This window comes from Tympanuchus pallidicinctus, unplaced genomic scaffold (assembly GCF_026119805.1).
Source record: "Tympanuchus pallidicinctus isolate F22 unplaced genomic scaffold, pur_lepc_1.0 scaffold49, whole genome shotgun sequence".
Lineage (NCBI taxonomy): Eukaryota > Metazoa > Chordata > Aves > Galliformes > Phasianidae > Tympanuchus > Tympanuchus pallidicinctus.
In genome coordinates this window covers 545,289-565,763 of record NW_026294768.1, presented here as the reverse complement: position 1 = coordinate 565,763, position 20,475 = coordinate 545,289, and the positions used below count along the sequence as shown (strand labels likewise).

The window sequence follows — 20,475 nt, the reverse complement described above, 5'->3', positions numbered from 1 at the left end:
AGCTTAGTTGGTGGGACGGGAGTTGGTGTTAGAAACAACATCTTATCTTCTTTTTTTTTTTTTTTCTTTTCTTTTTTTTTTTTTTTCTTTTTTTTTTCCTTCAGAAGATTAGACTTTTGATTCTTACAGCTGTTGAAATAACATAAAAATATTGCCTAAGCACAGGCAGGCAAAGTTCCCCATTAACTGGCAGGGGAGATGGAGTTGCACAGCAACCATGACAGCATTGCATGACACAGGAGCAAATGCCATTCAGACTAGTGGCACTGAAATAGGCAGCAGAATGTAAAATCTCTTTATATCCTTCCCATCCCCCTCTCCTGGGGATCTTGATCTGTGCCTGAAAGGGGAGCACACACACTGCTCATACATCAGAAAGCAAAAAAAATAAATCCCAGTGACATTCCTCTTTTAAAGGGCTTTTCATTTTGTAGTTCGTCTCATTATTTTTTCAGAGACCTGACTCATCATTTTGAATGTCAATTCTGGTAATTTTCACAGTCTACAGGCTTTGTCCTGTTAAACGGAACAGTCAAACTGTCTGTTTTTTCCCTTATGTTTGAGGAGCCCTGGAATCCCTCTCTAATGTTTGTCATGTTCTGCAGCTTCATTTCTGACAGATGGGAATGGGCTGAAGTTGAGCTTAGAGGAGATGTGGAGCATTGGCAACTACTGTGAGAAGAGATGCAGGCTGGAGTAACATGTTCTGTGTTTAGGATCGTGTTGTCTCTCCCTCCAGTGTTTTACTTTGCTTCGTGCACTGCTTAAAACAGGAGCTGGCAAACAAATGAACAGAGTGGTGGATTCTTATTATGGGCATCCCACTTCTCACTGTAATGCCAGCATTGTCTGTAGGTACGCAATGCCAGCACATGAGTTGCCAGCAAATGATTTCCCAATTTATGTTCAAGCAAATCTGAGGAATTAAACTCAAGTATGATTTTATGTAGCAGCTAAATTCTGAATTCCATTAAAAATGCAGTTTAATCTCTCCTTTCCCTCTGTTATTTTCTATATTAATTTTCCTGCAGTGTGTGCTTAGTGTGCTGTTTCTTTCCCTCTGGCATGATGACATCCTTGTTCAAGTCATATATTGTAATGCAATTGGCAAAAGACCTCCATCTCTGTGAGGATATTACAGGAAAACACACTTTTTATGCCATTCAATTAGAAACGGATCCTGAACCTACATTTTTTCTGTCAAAAATTTAACTGCTCTAATGTACATTCAATAGATAAATGGTTACCAGCAGTCAAAGACAGACATCATTGTTACCTGGAAGGAGAGCAGGTGTGCAGATACATCGCTTGCTATGCAATCCTATTGGATTCAGAAGTAACCCCTGCCAATTTTTATTTTTATTTTTAATCCTGTCAGCCAAGAACAACTGTGTGTATACAAATCATTTTCCAAAAACAATTCCCACTTTCTTTAACTTGGAAAAATAAAGCTTTCTCTTTGTGTATTTGAGCCCCGTGCATTTGAGATGCAAGAATATAGGGCTATAGAAGGTAACATCTTGGGCCATCAAATCTGATAATCCATGAACACATGTAGGCGTTTCATCTAATCCATTTTGAAACTGACCACGGCAAGGTGTGAGGAGCGGCTGAGGTCCCTCCGTTTGCTCAGCGCAGAGCAGAGGAGCTGAGGGGAGGCCTGACGGCGGCTGCAGCTCCTCACAGGGAGCGGAGGGGCAGCGCTGAGCTCTGCTCTGTGTGACAGCGACAGGGCCCGAGGGAACGGCGTGGAGCTGCGTCAGGGGAGGGCGGCTGGGGGTCAGGGAAAGGGGCTGCAGCACAGCGCGGTGGGCACGGCCCCAGCTTGTCGCAGCTCAAGAAGCATTTGAGCTGAAGAGTTGCTATGTAGAGCCAAGGCTTGGACTCGATGACCCGCGTGGGTCCTTTCCAACTCGGGATATTGTGTTCTGTGATTCTGTTTAAGGATACCTTGTTCCTCTCTATGCCCACCACTATTTCTATTGGAATACTGTTTGGGAATTCAAAGCATAGATGAGTGGAAACACTGTAACTTCCAGTTTAAATTTCCTTCTGACCAGTGTAGAGCTATTTGTTGATGCCAGTTGTCCTGGCAGCATTTCCTTCAGTTCGAGTAGCTCTTCTGTTGTGTTCATATTTACTTCACACCCAGTGTTTTTTATGTAAGCTAGGGACATGCACAGCATTAAAGGAATTAGTGAGGTAGTGCATGTTCAAGTATAATGTTCATATCCCTACATTGCTTTAAACGTCCGATGAAGCGAATATGCAGCTAACTTTATGTCATTAAAATGTAAATTATTCTTTCCTTAAGCAAGATGATCAATAGGATTTTGACAATGGCTGTGCTAGTTGCATAACAATACACCTGTATTAGGCTTTATTATTTATTTAGGAGGTTTTATTATTCTTTATGCAAAACAGGTACTTTAGGCACAACAGAAAAATAAAGGTATTGGAAAAACAGAGCTAGATCCTCAGTATGGATTTGTACCTAAGCTGTGAGGAAGTGAAAGATGAGAATGGGTGATGGGAGGGCGCAGTTGAGAAGCTGTTGGGAAACCATCCCAAAGGATGAGAAGCATCTCAGCACATTAAATTAAAAGACCACAAACCGAAGGGATATGGTGGTGGATTAGAGGCAGGAAAAAGGGCAAGAAGAAAAAAGATGTGTGAATAGTAGGCAGATAATAATAAGTCAACGACGCAGAATTCAACTGTAACAAGAATGGCTGCTTTTCACATAAAAGGCTGCAGTATTTTAGCCTCTGAAAGCATTGTTATTATTGTAATCATGCCCATGGGAAGACAAATTTGTCAAACTCACTGTATTCACATAGCATGCAGTTACAATTTGGGAAGTCACTATGTCCCAGTGTACAGTTTAGTAAAGTCTAGTGATAATTGCACTATTTGTTATACAAAGTCTGTAAGGCCTCTGCATTTATATATTATAGCAGCCAAATCCAAAACTACTTTATTTTTGTGCTCTATTTCAGCTAGTAGTTCAGCATTGCTTATTATTAAAATCATTTTTTATATACATAGACATAGATCACTCCAAAAGTAATGCCTCTTATTTATTTCCATGAAAATTACAGCAGCTAAAAAGAGTGCAATAACACTATTTGATAGAGCAAAATCTCAGATAGAAAACACCATTTTTCAACACAATCACCTCCATGAGCATTGTCACCAGTGATAAACAGGAGCCTGAGTGCTGTGCTTGTAACAGTCTGCACCAGAGGAGGTGACTCACTGTTGCTGTCGCCACAGCTGAAATGCACCACCCACTCCTCACTGTGCTCACATTCACTGGTCGGTCTCTATAAACATTCAGCAAGTGTCGATGAATGTCAGTGGGTGCTGTTTTTACAGCAGAGGAGCCCCTCTGCTGCCATCTGTCATATGGCAACAAAATGTACCAGGATGTTGGCGGGAAGATTCAACCTCTACTGCCATACCACCAACTTCTGCCTCCAACATTGTGGGCCAGTATAATGAAACAGAAGACATTACTTTTGGAGCAATCCTCGTATTTTCTTAAGTGTGGAAAAGTTATTTTAATGCATATGAAGATTCTTTTTTGTTTGCTTTTAGAAGATCAGGGAAATGAGCATGGACTTGTTTTGCCATTGGTATAATAAATAATGTTCTATGAATATGTTCTTGTGCTGATTAAGATTCAGTTCCAAGGGAAAAGCTTCACCTTCATCAGTGCTGTTTTATAGGAGTTGAGAAAATAAATATGAATGTGAGCTAGGAGAGGGGTTCTTACCTAGCAAACAGACATACCAATCATGGTAACAGTCTCTCTTCTCCCTCTCTTCTAATCTGTCACATGGAAAGACAACGCTGATAGTAAAGTCCAAATCCTCTTAAATACCAACACTAGATTGCAAATAAAACTGAAGTCATCAAAGTTAAGCACAGGATGTGTGCAGAACTGCGGAACATAACATTTTCTACCACTCTGTTAGACTAGACTGTGTCACGCTGTTGTTGATTTTCACACAACAATGTAATTAGGTGTAAATGCCTTATTGGGTAGCTGATATGGGTTATACTCTGAAATTATTGTAGATAACCCTTGCCTGAATTTACTGTAACAAGGCAAAAGATTTTTTGGTATCGCTAAAAATCTAAGATATGGACATATACATTTTTTTTCAGGAATATTATAGAATTTCTTTCCCACAAGTAGTCTATTGTGAAGAGAAAGCCTGTGTTAATTATGTTTCTTTTAAGTTTGCTTTGCATTTCATAGAATCATCAAGATTGGAAAAGACATCCTAGATCATCTAGTCCAGCTGTCCAACAACCACCAATATTTCCTGACTAAACTATGTCCCTTAGTACAACATCTAAATGTTTCTTGAACATCTCCAGGGACAGTGACTCCATTACCTCTCTGTTCCAGTGCCTCACCACTTTTTCCATGAAGAAGTTTTTCCTAATACCCAACTTGAACCTGCCAAATGAGAAGGGAAAGAATCTTCTATCCCACAGGGCAAAGAGCACAGTGACAAAGCACTTGACAAAGAAGACTAGAAAGCACAGGACTTTTGCTCAGAAAAGCTGAACAATACAAGTGCTATATATTATTTCTGATGATTTACATGAGGGGTATGGTTACCATAACTTTTAATATAACCTAAGATGGCATGTAGAGTAATGGGCATCTAAGGAGGTTAGTGTTCTGTGAATTGGCACTACTGCCACAGAACAAAGATTCAATTTTGGTAACTTGAGTAATGTGGCACAAGAGACGGTATTGCAAGTAAATGTGCTGTCTTCAGGCAGGAGACGGCTGTTGGATGTGGCAGCTCATCCCCTCATCTACTTGTTGTCATATGGAGGTCCAGTGATCACCTCCAGAACAGCTGCAGAAAGAGACCAGTGCAACAGCTTGTATTTCCTGTTTCATGGTGTCCAACCAAACAGTGCTGCTCTCTGGTAGATACAGCTTTCATCCATAATAACATTTAACTACCAAATCTGGGTCAAGAGTTGAAACATAGAGAAGCAGTTTCCTAAATTACTGCAAAATTTAATATGCTGTGAAAATAAATGAAGACCAAAAAAATGATACTCTGAAAGACTTGGGGAATTTCTTCCTAGGTATTTAATTGTTCTTGGAATATAACGAAGAAAAATAATTTGTGAATTTGTTCAAATCAACTCCCTAAAATTCCACATGATTCTCTCATCAAACTACGAAAAACATTTTCTAAATTCTTTACATGTTTTAAAAATGTGAACTAATCTGTTTTGTAACTCTTTCTGGCTAAATGGAGTGTCCCTACATTTCAGAGGACAGCCTCTCTTTTATATGACTACTGGGAATACAAGGTGCTTAGTGGAGCAGCTGATAGAAAAAAAAATAGTTTCAGCCTCTTTATCTTCCTGGCTAGTATAACGCAGGTGCAATGCCATGGATCAGTGCTACAGTACTGCCTTCTGCATCAAGATCATATGACTAAGATGCACTGAAAATATTAAAAGGAGAGGGAGGCAATGAATGTATAATAGAAAAAAAAAAAAAAAAACACCTTCCACTTTCCATCCACTTTGCTAAAATAAGCTTTTCAGCAGATGCTAATGTTCTGGCAGCCTGAAATGAGTTTGTGGGAATCGGGTACCACAAATGTGTGTCTCAAAAAGAAGGCAAAGCCTCCTATGAGGGTCTTTAGCATTTTGCTGGTGTCCCAGCCGCCCAGAGTGGGACAGGGAAGATATGATCCTTGCCCTTGGAACATAAAATCAGTTCAACAGTGTATACAATACAAAATCCAGGTGTCATACAGAATATGAGTGTCAGGAACAAGACTGTCAGTATCATCACATAGCACTGCCATTCTTTCCAAGTTTGTAGTCCTTCTACAAAATCCAGCCCATGCAGAGATCATTCAAGGGTTGTGAGCTCAGAGGAATGAGTCACAGGCATCTGGAGGGTGACACTGTGTGGGCTGAGATTTAGACTCATTGTTTTTCAGCATTCAGTATATACACAACATAAGCCAATTATATTGAACTCTGCTATAATGAACCCCTCTCATTGAGCACTCTCTGCAGAGAGCTTTAAAACAAAAACTATAGTTATTTAACAGTGCTGTGCAGCTCAAAGAGTGCCACTGAGACTTATCTTGACTGAAGTGCAGTTGCTTGCTGAATATAACTTTACTGTAACTGCTGACTTCTAAAATGCATGCACCTCTAAGAGCTGTTGTCACCTCACTAGGGACAAAAGTGTATATATCTGTGATATTGAGCAATGCCGAATTCCTTCCCAGAGGTTTTTGGCTGCTCTGCAGTACACAAGGACTTAGACTAGTTTTCTCTAAAGACATGGGCTGTGTGCCATTTAGCTTCTAGGTCTGGAGCAAAATGTCATCCTCTACCTTAAAACTTCAAATTTTCTTCAAAATAATGAAGATTTTATTGTGAAAATGGATTTAAATCACTATAGCTCCATAATCCTTCATGTTCCTCATATCCTTCATTTCCAAGTATTGTAAGCTCAGAAGCTCTTTCTCTGTACCAGTCTTGCCTCAGGTTTTATATAGCATATATACCATGATATCTGAGATTAAAACAAATACCAAAGTAGTCATCCGAGCATGCAGAAAATACCTAAAAATAGGTTTAGAATCCTAAACTTACTTATATGATTCATAGGTGAGTACATCAGCCACTCTGGCTTTAATTCCATAACAACTTCCAGAGAATAGATTTAGTAGACTGCAACCATGATCATAATAGCTAACAACGGTGTGGAAAACAGTGACAGAAATCTATGTCATGCCTATCATCACCAATGAATGCAAGATGGATAATGCCTTACTAAAAGAAAGGCAAACAGACTCTTGCTTATAATGGGGTGACATGAATGACATGTGTTAGTGGGCATGGTGCTGATGGGTTGAAAGTTGGACTAGATGATTTTAGTGGTCTTTTCTGACTTCAATGATTCTATGATTCTACAAAAGAATTCCAAAAGCAATGTGTTGTGGTGGAGGTAACGCAGGTCTAAACCCTCTGTGATCCTGCAGTAAATTACCTGAGCACATATATCCTACACCAAATGTAAAATAAGGATCATATTAGGTCCAAATTCTTCTCAGAAAGGGCAGGATTTGCTTTTCATGGCATTTAGCAGCATAAGCCACGCATGCCTCTAAGAGAGTATATTTCCACTTTCAGATGAAGTCTAAAGGGAAGATGAATGCTGCTGCTGTATAATACCCGCACCCCAGTTCTTACCCAGTTATTGCAGGGAGTTGTTCTAAACTCATTTAGTAGAGACGGTGGTTTACATGTATACAAGACAAATTTGCCCTTGCTTTTATTAAATTTGAACATACGACAAAATAGACCACAATGTTACTTCCCAGATGTGTGTTAAAAGCATTTTAAACATTAGGAGCATCTAAATGTTAAAAGTTAAATACCATTACGTCAGGCTAGGTCTGGTTGGTTTGTGAGTGAAAATGGCAACATTTTACCAACCTTAGTGCACTGAAACAAATCACTAAAATATTATTTGTTTCAGCATAACACAACTAAAAGAAATTGACAAACAGCACATAGAGAATTTTTTCTAATTACTTCTAACTTCAAAGTTCAGTACTGGAGAAAGTTTTCTTCCCTGTAAAATATTACTCAAAATTATATGCCATATTAGAGGCACCAGGTAAGAATGATTTTCTTAGACCTTCATTGGAATATTGCTTACTCTACTTCACATATTTGTATTTAGGAGTGGAAATTTTACAAATGTGGTATGACAGCTTGAAATATTATTTTTCCTGCATGAACAAATGTCAGGGAAATTATCCATCTGTATTCAGAGCAGCACTCAGCTGCGCTGTTGCCTCCAATAAGATGGTGGCTGATGTCATTCAAACAAACAGTTGCATTAATTTCTTTCTGAGAAGGAAACAAGAAATATTTGTAAGTGACAGCATATTTATCACTCTGCTAGTGCTAGTCTCACTCTTCTGTGCTACTATTTTTCTCAGACTGTTCAGGTATGTTAATTTGAAATCTTGCTCAGTAAACACTTATGTTCCATGCTGATTGATCCATCCAAACATAGTTAAGTTCTTATCAAGGAATTTCCAAAGGAATTAAGTAAATGGAGGAAATTTTATATTACTGTTTATTAATATAGCATCCTAGAGAACTCAGTTGTCCTTAAGCTGGATCAGTTATAATTCCTCAGAGAAAATTCTGGTCATGAACCAGAATGCCTGATGAGAAACTACAGTCTTAAGAGCTGATTTTCCTTATAGGTGAGTAAATTCAATAAACAGATCAGTTAAACAGGTACTACCATGTTTACTTTTCACCATGCAGGAAACTGACTGCAAAGCATCCTAGGAAAACACAGAACACAATATTATCTTTCTAAACTGTTGCAATAATGCAGTGTTTTTCACCATGATTTTTTATACTAAATTAACAGCCCACAGTAAGCTGAATATTAAACAAATATTGCAGATTTGCTGTTCTTGATGCTTTTGCAATGCAGTTGGTTCTTTACATATGTCCCGTTTCATCAGATAATATTCAATTGTATTTTGTCACACTGCATTTATCCATTCAGCCTAAATCCAATCACATGGCACACACTTCAGTGCACTTAGTATAAAAAAAAAAGCTTTCCACAATTCCAATTATTTTTATCTGTGAACAGATACGTCCAATTACCCTGAGACTTGTGTGTCAAATTTGTTGTGTTTCAAGCCAATTTTTACTTCAGGTTTTCAGTAGCCACTTAAGATAACATTACCCTTTATTTTTGAATTGCAGTTGACAAACTATGGAAGAGTTGGTATTTTTTTTTTCTTTGTAAGAGGAGTGACTTCAGCTAATAATGCTGATGGGAATTCCTGAGGCATATCAGTAAAGTAGTAGACAACATAAAGTTTCCAGCAAGGCTAGAAAGTACCACTGTGCAACTTACTATCTTGTGAGAACTAAGAGACTTAGTAAAGGAATGCAGGCAAATTTTCCTTCTATCCTGCTGTGATTAAATCTTGTTTTGGTTGTACACATGGATAATAAAAAATTAAATATGTAAATTGTGTTCTCCAAGCCTAGCTACCTCTAGAAAAAAACAGGGAGTAAGAGGAAGGAATGGGATGAAGAGCAAATAAAGTTAACTGGTTTACCTGATACTGTACAACACTTTTCCAGTCTTAGAAATCCTTAGCAGCTTATTGTCTGTTGTGACATCATGGAAGTTTGCTCCCTTTTCATTGGCAAAAAACAAATCTGGTTTCCAAATAGAGTCCAGCATGGAGGGATCCAAATCCAGGGAATCATCAGGATATTCGCTGTAAGCCAGGCGTGAATCGTTCCACTGCTGTCTCAAAAAAATGTTCACTCTGTAGTCCTACAGAAATGCCATGTAAAGAGGTTATTGAGCCACTTAGAAAAACTGGAAGCTCACTTTAGCTTTCTTTATGGTTCAGACTTATTTCAGCATTATAGTAAACATTTATGCCATCCTTTGGATGCAAGAGTTGTCATTTGAAAATAAAGCAGTCTGAATATCATACTGAACCAAACAAACTGTTACATTTTCCAAATCAAAATTACTTCAGTTATGAAGAAAATATCAACTGCAACCTCCATTGTTAAATATAACTCTCTTAGAAGTACAATGTTTTATCCCAGTGGTATTTGGAAAGTTAAAAAGCACTGTGGTTAGCTACATAGAATTTCAACAAATTTGTTATAAAGCTGCTAATTCAAATAAATTATTTCCAATACGTAAATCAATTATTTCTAATGTACTTGTGAATAGTTGTTAATTTCAGCAAAGCCAGATTTGTACAGAAGAAATTAAATCAGCATTTCTTATTTACTGTCTCTGTCTTTTTTCCATCCACCATATGCTTTTCTCTGTACGTTCTTTCATTTACTTCTCTCTCCTGTATCCTCTTAAAATTGTTCTAATTGCATTCTTCTGCTCAGTGGTCTGTTAGTCACAACTGGGAAGACAGCAATTACATACAGGTTCATTTAGAACCAGAATTAACACCATGTTGAGAACTGGCTATTAAAAGGGTGTGTGAAAAGAGCTTTTAGGGTCTAATCCAGAATCCAGTGGAGGGAATGGAAAACTGCTAGTGCCCATTCTCCTCTGTATTTCCAAAGTCAGCAAGTAAGAACATAATTTCGCCTATCTTTCCTTGCAATTATAGCATACATTTGCCTTACATTACCACAGTTAGATATTCTGTGAATATTCTCTTAAAATACACCTACTATTACTCTAAAAGGAAAGTATTTATTAATATTTATATAGATTATATTGCCTGAAAAATTACATTAGCAAATAATCCCATCAACTGTACAAAGCCTCACATTTAGGATTTGTCTGGGGGTAGCTGCAGTACATTAAAATGGCAAAACTACGCTTTTGACTTGGAAAATGTATTAGTTCACACTCGTTTAGATAGGGCACTGAACTTTATCAGTCTAAAGAAATGTAAACAAATAATGTGAACAGATATAAAACACCCTTGAAATGTAAACAAATATTCTCACTCTGATTAGAGTTGTGGAATGAGGCCCACCAACCTTTGGTTTTCCCACCATTCACTTGGTAGATTCACAATGAAATGTGCTGTTGCCCTGGCAGAATATTTCTAACATATAAACTAATACAGTTTTTGAGACGTATAGGATGATGTTTCACAATTTCACTAGTAATGTGTATTCTCTTGCTTTCTTCATTATTTCTATTTTGCTCTTGGGTAGATGTGAATCAAAACATCTAATCAGAGCAAGACAGAACAGATAGCAGCCTATATGAATGGCATGCTTTTTACAGATCTTGCAAAAGCTCGTAACTATTTGTCACAAGCCATTGTGCTCTTTATGATGGTTTTGTTTCATAACAGTTTAAAATCAAGTTGTTACTCGCTGTACTGAGCTTATAAAATATCATCAAATCTTGCAAGAATGCACCAACCCTGAGCATATTTGCCTTTGTTTCCTGATCTTAGAAACTGTCTTACAAGTTTGTATAGGACAGTTTTAGTTATGAAGACAGGAGAACTTTTTATTTTCTCTCTACTTAAAAGAAGGCAAGAGGTGTTATCAGTAAATGAAATTATACTATATAATCATTATAACTAGTCATGTAACACTTTTTCATGTTTATTTGAAATAAGATACGTAACAAAATCCATGGAAAGCAGAGGTATTTCTTCACCCATGACACAGAAATCATAAATCAGTCAAGTCAGCAAATTGCAAAGAAATATCTAAAAATAAATATTCTTTCATGAACTCCTGCAGTTGGTGATTTAGCAAACAAAAGCGAGTCAGGAAAATCCTTATTTGTAGGAGGGCTTACATATGATATATATTATACCAAAAGCATAAATAATGCCAGTAGGATTGTATGATATTTTTCAGCATACACCTTCATAAATATATTAGAGCCATCATACCGATACACTTCAAAGAGTTTTTTTCACTACAGACTGTGCTGTTAGAAAGAAAACAGCACTGAAACATTTGTTGCTCTCTGAATGGCTTCACTATCTATAAACATATGCTTATTTATGTATATATAAAAATATGTCAATAAGAAATTAAAAATGGAAATATAACTTTCACACCATAAAGCCATGATTATATTTTTCCTCTTCTGCTTGTGGAATAAGCAGCCAGGAGGGACATGCATTTACACAGTCAGATGTAATCATGTGTAGAATTTTGAATTTACTTTTCCTGTGCTAACACTTTAACTATCTCCCAGAGAAAAACTCTCCTGAGGATGATATCTCAACATGGAGCTCAGGCAGCCTATGGTGTGTGTTTTGCGAGTTCCTGAGGGTAGGAGTAGGAGGACTGTAGTAATGCACTCCTACACTACCACAAGTACACCTGCTCCACAAATCCTTTCTGACAGAACCACTGCTCTGAATGAGAAGTGTGGACCTGAATTTTCAATCTCAGTTGCAGTACTGACGCCAGTGATAGCTCAAGGCAACTCAGATAAAGAGTTTTCCTCTGTTCTCAAGCCATAAGACCAGGACAATGCTAATACACTAAAGAAATATTCTTCTGAGCAGTTTAATTAGATTTATATGAAGATTTAGGGACTCAGTCCACATATACTAAGTTCTGTTACAGAAGTCTAGAGAGAAATGTTTTCTATTTTCCTCAGGCTGGGCAAAGTTAAGGATATCAGCTCCACAGACCCCAGGTTCCCCCTCCAAGCCTCCAGCAAAGCTCTGTGGTCCTTTAGCCTCAGGCACTACTTTGACAGGGAGTGCTGGGAAGCCCCACTCCCCTTTCAGTGCTGTTTTCTGTCTCCAAACATGCTTTGGACTTACTCCTCTTTGATTTTATCTTTCTTCCCATCCTCCCCTTCAATCACATTAGTACCCCAGGTGTTAAGTCAGATGCCTGATGCTAACAGCAAACTTAGCTGGTCTTGCAGACATAGGAGTGGCTGACCAGAGAGACTATTTTCTCTCCAAGTGCAAAATATGAATGCTAGCTGAATAATAGTGTTCTAATAATCTATTTCAAGGCCATAACAGAAAAGATCTTGCTTAACTAGACACCTGAGTATGTCGGGTGTCCCTAGTGACATCAGTGGGAGTCCTTTGTGCAGTTTAAACTGTGTATGCAAATTGCTCATTTGCTAAAATTGGGATCTAATAAATTGATTTGCAATGTATGTTTTCTAATGGGAATATCATTCACATAGCCACAGCTAAGATCTTTTCTCCCTAAAATGGAGTTTGATATGTTTATCCCAACAGAGAACCTGCTGCATACTCAGTCACTGATTACAGGGCGTAACTACAGTAAAAATGTCCCCACAGTTAGTCATTTCTGTAATTAACCATTAGCTCATGAATGTAGGAACTGCTCTTAGCTTCTCCTACAGCTGATAGCTAAAATATCCTGGTCATTAGTGACACTGGACATTTGAATATTTTGGGACTTTGCCCAGCCTGATGCAGATTACTCATCTGTGATATTCAACAACACGGAATTTTCTGCTGAATACTGTGTTTATGAATGCTTCTAAAATTAGATATAAAGCTTACTGGCACAATCACTTTATTCTGTGAAGTTACACAGGAATGTCTTTTTTTTTTCCCCCCTTTCTTTGCAAATTAAAGTTTAAATGATGACATGTGGATCAATAAAGAAAATTTCCAACAGTTCCATCTTGACTCTGGTCTGGCCTTTTAAATATTTTGGTTTGGTATAATATACATCATTTTAATGTGGAAGAAACTTGCTTTTGGAACAAATCAAAATAAATCATGATACTATCCCACCTGTATATAATAGTGCAGAGAGTCTCACACATTGGCATTTTGTTTCTGTAAATCTTTGGGAGCCAAACTCATGAAGACAGTGGTTAACCTTTTTGAAGAGAGTCAGTGCACAACTCTGTTTCTTTCCTCAGTTAAATAGGTTTTAACTTTTAGAAGAAAATGCATGAGTTGTGCTAGCTATTCACACAGGGATAAATGTACTCCTGGTGTCTATCCTAACAAGAAAACAGAAGATACTCCTGCTAACATTATTGAGAACTGAATGAATTTAGTAGGTATGGGACTGTAATCCGGTTTGCCATGTTCCTCCTGCTGAAAGCCTCTCTAAACAAGTTTTCATTTCCCAAGGTTTCCAGTGAGCTATTGCAGCTCTTCAAAGTTATATCTTGACAACCTCCCTTCAGTATATATACGCAGTTTCACTAAGCATCCCTGTCCCCTGAGGCTGGAATGTCCCTTTTTGACTGACAATCCAGGGTTTTAATTTAATTTTTTATTTATTGATCAAAATGATCAAGTGCATTTTATAGGGAAAAAGAATCCTTGAGGTCAAACAAAACTCACTGTTTATCACAAGGGATGCCAACATTTTTACCACAATTGTATTTATTTCAGAAAAACAAAGTAGCTGCAACAGCAATTGATGTCTGCCTCTCGGACCAGTTTTTAAACATCCTAAAACTAGTCACTTTGTCTCTAAAGAAGTTACAGCATTAAGAAAGTGAATATCAAAGTACCAAACAATATCTAAGAGAACTTTTTCCACACTTTCCAGCATCACGAACAAAGCGAAATAAGAAAGCCAACAGTCTTTGTTTTTATCAACTTGAATGTTTAGCTGTTTTCAGCAGAATGTGTTAATGAACATTGAAAAGGTGCACATTAACATATTTGATAGACGGTAAAATGCAATGAGGGGATTTAATCAAAGCAATGAAGGAGTCTAATTAATGCAATCAGCATTAGGTCGTGCAAATATTTTCATTGAATGCCATCTTGTAAAGCCAGTGACGTGCAGGATTTTTTTGCTACTTAAAGCTATGCTAATGTCTTTACATCTTAAGATCAATAGACACAGCTAGATAAAAAAGTCTACATTCATATCTGTCTTTTCAAACTCTTTAAACATAGGAAAGCAAAGTTTTCAAAATTCTGTCTGCTGATAATTATTTTAAATAAAGGTTAAGGGAGTTTTCATATAAAACTTAACTTGGTTTTAGTTCTATTTTAAGTTGTTTTTAAAAGGCTATGGTTACATATTCTAAAACTTTGTTCTCTGTTTACTTGTTAACTATGTATTTTATAGCTGTGTCATTTATAGAAGAATCTTTCCTACACTATTTAAGAAAGCAAATTGTTTTAGTAACTACTTGCCTTTTTTCCTCTAGAAAATATTAAATAACTGCTGTAGATTTTTTTCAAGCAATTACATATGAATAAAGTATTTTAATGTTAAAATGCCTGAATTAGACAAAATATCTTTTCTTCCTTCAGAAGGCAATTATTTCAAGCCAATATTTATCTTATTTTATAGTAGGAAACAGCTCTTTGCTGTAACTTCAGTAGGTAACAAGTTTATTTTTCTTTAACAAGAACTCAGTCCTGCAGTCCTACATTTATTGACTCTGGCTTTAAAAGGGAAGAAAAAAAAAAAAAAAAGAAAAGAAAAAAAAAAAAAAGAGGAAGGCCTGAACATTGTGCCCTGAGGCAATGTGCATAACTCTTGCAAAATTTCAGTGAAGGTGGCAACTCTCTGTTTAGATTACTTTATGGAAGAGGAAACTTAAAGAATATAAAGTAAAACTGGGATCTGTTGCGAGGTCTTTTAGAGAATGGATTTAACACACATACACACGCACCTGGTAATTACTATATCTTTATCACATTATATGAGAACCACAAAAAAAAAAAAAAAGTTCTTAGTATTAAACTCATTAGTCAGGTGCATGTGTGCCTGAGTAAGTAACCACTCTTACATGCACTTGGATTTGCTTTTCCTCAGCAAGTATTAAAGAAAATGAAAGTTTAGCTTTTTTAGATTTCAGACTAAAAAAGAAAATTAGACAGCAATTGTCACCACCATTCTTTTTCTTATTATTTCTTTAATCCTGAACTTCAGCAATTTTTAAAAATCTTATCTCATATTGAAATAATAATTTCAATTGAGAATTTTAACTATTTAGCTTCTTAAATATTAAAATGAATTTTTGACTTTGGTAGTTATTGTATGGCTGATAGTGTTTGAATTCAGTCAAAATAAAAATTTTCATCATCTGCAGTCCCAACACTTTCTAGTATGATTTTGGCCCTGCAAATAATGAAGTCTACTCATAGCTATATTGTGCATTTACTTGAGTTACCAATGTGATTTCTAAATTCAGAGATATAGCTAAGTTAAATGAGACGGTTCAGGTATTTCTGTCAGCCCAGTCTGCAGCAGCAGATAATTCAGCAAGGATTGTAGAACCACTCAAACACTGAGCCCTTGGCAAGCAGCCCCACAGCTGAATTCCAGCAACTTTTCTGCCTTTGCAGTGCTAACATCTGGGAAAACTGCCTTGGGCATGCCTGTAGTTACTGCCATCACAGTCAATACAGACTATGGGCAACTACAGATATATATTAAGATGTGATAGTTGAGTTCAACAGGTTTTTATAAATAAAGTTATTTTATAAAACTTATATTTTAATTTAGCTGAAATTAGTATATTTAAGAACTTAATAAGCGTTCCCACATCTAGAGCATCTCTATTCTACATCACATCCCACTCCTTCACAAGATGGCTTCAATGACCAGTCCCACTCACCATTGTAGTTTCTGCTATTGAACCAAAGCTGTTGATAAATATGTTGCAGGTAACATTTACAGGAGGACCTGCAAGTTGAACAATAAATAGAAAAATTGACAGGTTGTGTTCATGACATATATTAAGTATTGTTGTTCTCTTGCCAATGGCATCATAGCACTTACCATTGTGGTTTCTGTGACTGATCCAAAACTGTTGATAAAAATATTGCAAGTAACGTTTACTGGAGGACCTGTGGAATGCAATAAAAATGTTGCAATATACATTGAAATAAAAGTATAGATCCCTCAGCCTCCGTACAATCTGGTACAGATGTGGCTGAAAACAAGCAGAAAGTGAGTTTTCCCAAACAGATCATGTAAACATCTATCAAAAGAAAGAATGTTATCAACACTGAATTAGCTGTACTGGTTTCACTGGAGGTCACTAAATAAATACTGAGGACTGCATCCTTCTAGGGTTTAGGAGAAATGTTGTGTGAGGGCATGGCTGTAGCAGCTCTTTCTTAATCTATAGCATCAGTGCAGGACACACTCCCTGTAACACTGCAACCACTATCTCCCTGTTTTCTCAGACTTACAATTGGAGAGATTACCTATCCCACTCTCTTCATCTCAGTGTTAACTTGAAAAAGTAAGATATCACTACACTAATCTTTTTTTCCTGATCATTTGTATGTATAGTTATTAATTTTCAATGGTGTAGCAGGGGAGTTATAAGCATATGAAAACAAATAATCTTAAAAACCAACTTCATATAATTTACTGATTCTGAGCAAAGAATCCAATTTTATCTTAGTCTTCTAATGATGAAGTTAGTAAAACGTATATAGGAAATCTTGGCTAATTGTAGCAGAAAATAAAAGGTAACCAACTGAGCATCAAAGTTTGCAACAGTTCTATTCTTTTTTTTTTCTATTGATTTTTTTTTACTAGGGAAGTTGATGTTATTATTCCAGGGAAGGAATTGTGTACGTATTAAACATCTTAAAGAAGTGCTGTATAAAAAGGGCACACCCCATTGCTTTTTCCAGTGTATCATTTCACATACTCACACTTCAGTATAGCCAAGGTTTGTGAACATAATCTAAAACTCTTCAAAAGTAAAAAAAAAAAAAAAGCATTTAATTAGATTTTACTGCCCAAAATCTAAAAAAAAAAAAAAAAAAAAAAAAAAAAAAAAAAGTATTATCTCTAAAAACTTAAGAAATAATTATAATCAAATAGTTTTTTCACCTACAATGAACAAGTAGGCAGTCCAGGTGCCTTTCAAGCACATCTGAGACTGCCAGTCATCTTTAGATCATGAGGAAAATGCCTTTTTCTTGAAATACTTAGGCCAAAACAATAAAAAAAAAGAAATATAGGGAAACAAAAATACAAGTAGCTAGTGCCCAAATCCATAAAAAAGTAGATGTTTGACATTCTGACAAGCAATAAAGATATCATTTACATTCCCTGCATCTCACTTCCCCCTGGTTCTTCATAGTCTGTTGCTGTGGCAGCCAATGGGACTTCCCGATAAATTGTCTTCTTAGACAGGCCTGACGTTATAATGTGTCATACATCTCCTGTGACTTCGAGGCATTTACCACTCATGGGAAGTTCTCAATGCTCATTTACAAGAAGCCCTGTGTATACTGAATACTCCTTTATATTTGCTGTGGCATATTGCCTCATAGCTGCTGCACCAAAGGTGCACAGCTGTGACCACCTGGCTGGAGAGTTGTTACAGTTTAATTCAACAGATGGCCCAGCTCCAGTCATTCGCTCGCTCCCTCTTCCCCCCCTTTCTGAGTGGGACCAAGGAGAGAACTGGGAAGAAAAATAAACAAAGTAGAAGTCATGGGTTGTGATAAAACTATCTACTAAGACAGAAAAAAGGAACAGGAAAATAAATGTGACAGTACACAATATACATATGTGTATAAATACATATGAATGCATACAGTAAGTGATGCACAAGCAACTGCTTGCCACCCCCCAGCCAATGCCCAGCTAGCTTCCCATGAGCAGAAGAGAGATAAACTCCCACCCCCTTCAAAACTCCATTCGCATGATGCCATATGGTATGGCATATCCCCTTGGTTAGTTTAAGTCAGCTGTCCTAATTCTGCTCCCGTTCAGCACCTTGGGCCCTTTGCTGCACATGGCCTTGGCTCTGTACAACTCTGCTTAGCAGAACTATAAGCATTGGTGTGTTTTCTCCTAGAACCAAAACATAGTGTCTTATCAGACACTCTAAATAAAACCATTCTATCCCATCTGACACTAAGATGAGTGAATGCTTTCCTTGTCAGTTGCCAAAGGGGGTGAATCCATCTCAACATCTGTCGGAGCCCCCGTGCTGAGTAGTAAATGTTGAAAGATGAATGCTGAACCAAGCCCAGCTGTTAACTGCAGTTCTTGATTAGTAATCTCCAGTTTTGATAACGTGGCTTCAAAGCTTCCTTCATTTGGCAAGGTCGTGAAAAGATTCACTTGTACTCTTGCGCTGGAGATCATTCTAACTGCAATTAAGCATTTCTACATTCTCTTATCTAGCCAGCTCTGTGATTTTCGTGCATTATGTCCAGACTGCATCTGGCAGCCTTTTTCTCTTCACGTTAATTTCAACCATGTAGCTAAAATGTCTACAGTAGGAATATTACAAAAAATATTGCATTTGGAAAAATGCATTTTGGGAATCATCAAACACAGCATAGCCTACCAGTCAAAAGAGGTGATGCTCCTGCTAAATTTAGGGTTGATGAGTATTGTGTGCAGTTCTGTTCCCCACAACATGAAAAGGATGTTAATGTCCTTGGAAGCATTCAGAGGATAGCAATAGAGCTGGTAATAGGGCTGAAGTCAGGTCTTGTGAGGAGGGGTTGTGGGTGCACTGGGCTGTTCATTCTGGAGGAGGCCGAGAGGTACCTTACTCCTCCCTGCAGCTCCCTGAGAAGGAAAAGCATAGGGAGGTGCTGGGCTCTGCTCCTGGGAATCAGTGGCAGACTGGGAATGGCACAAAGGTGGGATCCAGGAGCAGGACCAAAGGACAAAGTGAGAGGACAGTGATCCCATTAAAAACTGGGCATCCCTTCATCTATGGAATGGGGATTTCTCATCTAGGCCTAAATGAAGGATGGCAGTGAAATGTGGGTGAAGGCAGGATGAGGATTTGCATGCTGACATGAGTGCTGATAACACGGATCTCAGAACAGCCGGGTAGGGCAGCAGTACTTGGTGAAGCTAGTATTCTAGGTTGCAAATTCTTGAAGTATTATCATCCATTTCTTTTCCAACAACTCAAAGAGCCTCCAATATCCAACACAGTTCTCACGAGACCTGACACAGCTATCTCCCATGGAGGACTCTGGTTTTTCAACTGCAGTACTATACATACCCAAATTACCACTTCAAGAGCTTGCCAGTGCATCTCTTCACGGCCCTGCAGGCACATCCCTGAACTACTGCTGGGTCACCATAGCTGCCATGGTCGTTAAGCAGAAGTAAGTTATTTATTCTTCTAGTTTCCTCCCTCCTTTGACTGAGGCAAGCAGGATAAGGGCTGGAGAGGTGCTATCAAATGCTACCTGAGCCAGTCCTGTATTGAGGAACCATGGATGCAGGACCACAGAAAAAAAGGGGGGCTTTGATGCTCTGGAAAACTTCCTCCAAGGCACAGGGCTCCTACAACTACTCTGGAAGCAGTGAGGTTTTTACATTTGTTTTTTTTTGTTTGTTTGTTTGGTTGGTTTTTTAATGCCTAAATGTATTATCCAAACTATGGTGAGAAAAAGCTCTTATTTTAAGAAGTTTACTTAAGGTCTTGGTATGAAAACAGGATCCTCAATACAGGTAGTGCTCATTACATGTGTCTACATGAGCCTTCTCCTCCCTTTACCTTTCTTTCTGCCTTTAGACAAAATAGACTTTTTTCTCCATTTTTCCTTCATCATCTTCTCATGTGTGTCTCAGCAACAAAGGAAATTTGTCAGTCACAAGAAGCAAAATAAATGATGCTGGGACAATGCAGTCACACTAAGGCTTGAAAATCCAGGTGACACTTCCTGTTGGGGAGTGATGCCTTTCATTCAGGACACTGATTTTCTACAGGATTTCTGAGGATTACATCATTCTGATTCCCTAAGCGTGACTATGCTCAGTAAACTGAAAATTCCTTGTTCTTTGGAAGTATTCTCCACAATCTAGCATAGCAATGTTTCCATCGCTTTTATTTTCCACTGATGACAATTGTACCTACTAAAAGAAATAAAAATAAAAAGAATCTCACAAGGGCAGAGATCTCCAGAACCTCTGAAAAACAGCAGTTGTATGGTAGTTTGCACTGATGTAACTTAC

At 37.6% G+C, this 20,475-nt stretch overlaps 1 protein-coding gene across 2 annotated transcripts in view; it reads right to left on the bottom strand.

The window, feature by feature from the left end:
• GLRA2 (glycine receptor alpha 2) overlaps nt 1-20,475 on the bottom strand; it is a 126,614-nt gene that overhangs the window by 89,693 nt on the left and 16,446 nt on the right. The window contains exons 3-4 of one of the 2 annotated variants that reach the window (XM_052703154.1): nt 16,133-16,200; nt 9,177-9,400 (exon numbers count right to left, since the gene is read on the bottom strand). In XM_052703154.1, coding sequence (XP_052559114.1) covers nt 9,177-9,400; nt 16,133-16,200 — 292 coding nt within the window. Of the gene's footprint in view, nt 1-9,176; nt 9,401-16,132; nt 16,201-16,296; nt 16,365-20,475 lie in introns of both variants that reach the window. The other variant, XM_052703153.1, reaches the window with a different exon arrangement.